The 646-nt window shown below is 35.6% G+C and overlaps 1 protein-coding gene across 1 annotated transcript in view; it reads left to right on the top strand.

Moving 5' to 3' along the window:
* The window catches only part of LOC119591122 (GTP-binding protein Rheb homolog), an 8365-nt gene continuing 7719 nt past the window's right edge, over positions 1 to 646 (top strand). Inside the window, exon 1 of the mRNA XM_037939836.1 lies at positions 1 to 129. Within this exon, the coding sequence (XP_037795764.1) occupies positions 81 to 129 (49 nt within the window). The 5' untranslated portion in view covers positions 1 to 80. The remainder of the gene's footprint in view (positions 130 to 646) is intronic.

Raw genomic sequence — 646 nt, forward strand, 5'->3', positions numbered from 1 at the left:
GCCCCGGGTTCGTTAGCTCAGCGAATTTAGCGAATTATTAGCGAATTCTTGGTGAATTTATGGACGTTTGAGCCACAGTCATGCCTCCCAAGAACAGGAAGGTGGCCGTTATGGGATACAGAAGCGTGGGTAAGTGTGGGTCGGCCCTTTCGTCGTTATTCCCCTGTGGTTTATCGTTATTTATTTATCATTATTGTTATTTTTTACACTTTTTCCCCGTGATTTATCGTTTGTTTTCGATTCTCTTTCCCTATCTTTAGGTGTGTTTCGACGTGGTTGGGTAAGTGTGGCTGGTCCCCTTCCCCTCAGATTTATCATTTATTTTTTTGTTTTTCCTTTGGATTTATTATTATTTTCAAAACTTTTTCCTTGTGAATTATCGTTGTTGTTTTTTACTTTCATTTGTGAATTATGTTTTTTTTTTACTTTTGTGAATTATCGGTTTTTTTTTTTTTTTACTTTCCCTTGTGCTTTATCATCATATTTGAACCCTCTTTCTCATTTATTTGTGTTTTGATACTTATCCTTTCCGTGTGATTTATTTATTTTTTTTATTCCCTTTCTCATTCTTAAATGGTGTTTCAATATACTTTCACAAAGGATTGGAAATGGTATTAGGGTTGTGTGCGGACTCCCCGTTGCTTTT

This window comes from Penaeus monodon, chromosome 28 (genome assembly GCF_015228065.2).
Source record: "Penaeus monodon isolate SGIC_2016 chromosome 28, NSTDA_Pmon_1, whole genome shotgun sequence".
Taxonomy (NCBI): Eukaryota; Metazoa; Arthropoda; class Malacostraca; order Decapoda; family Penaeidae; genus Penaeus; species Penaeus monodon.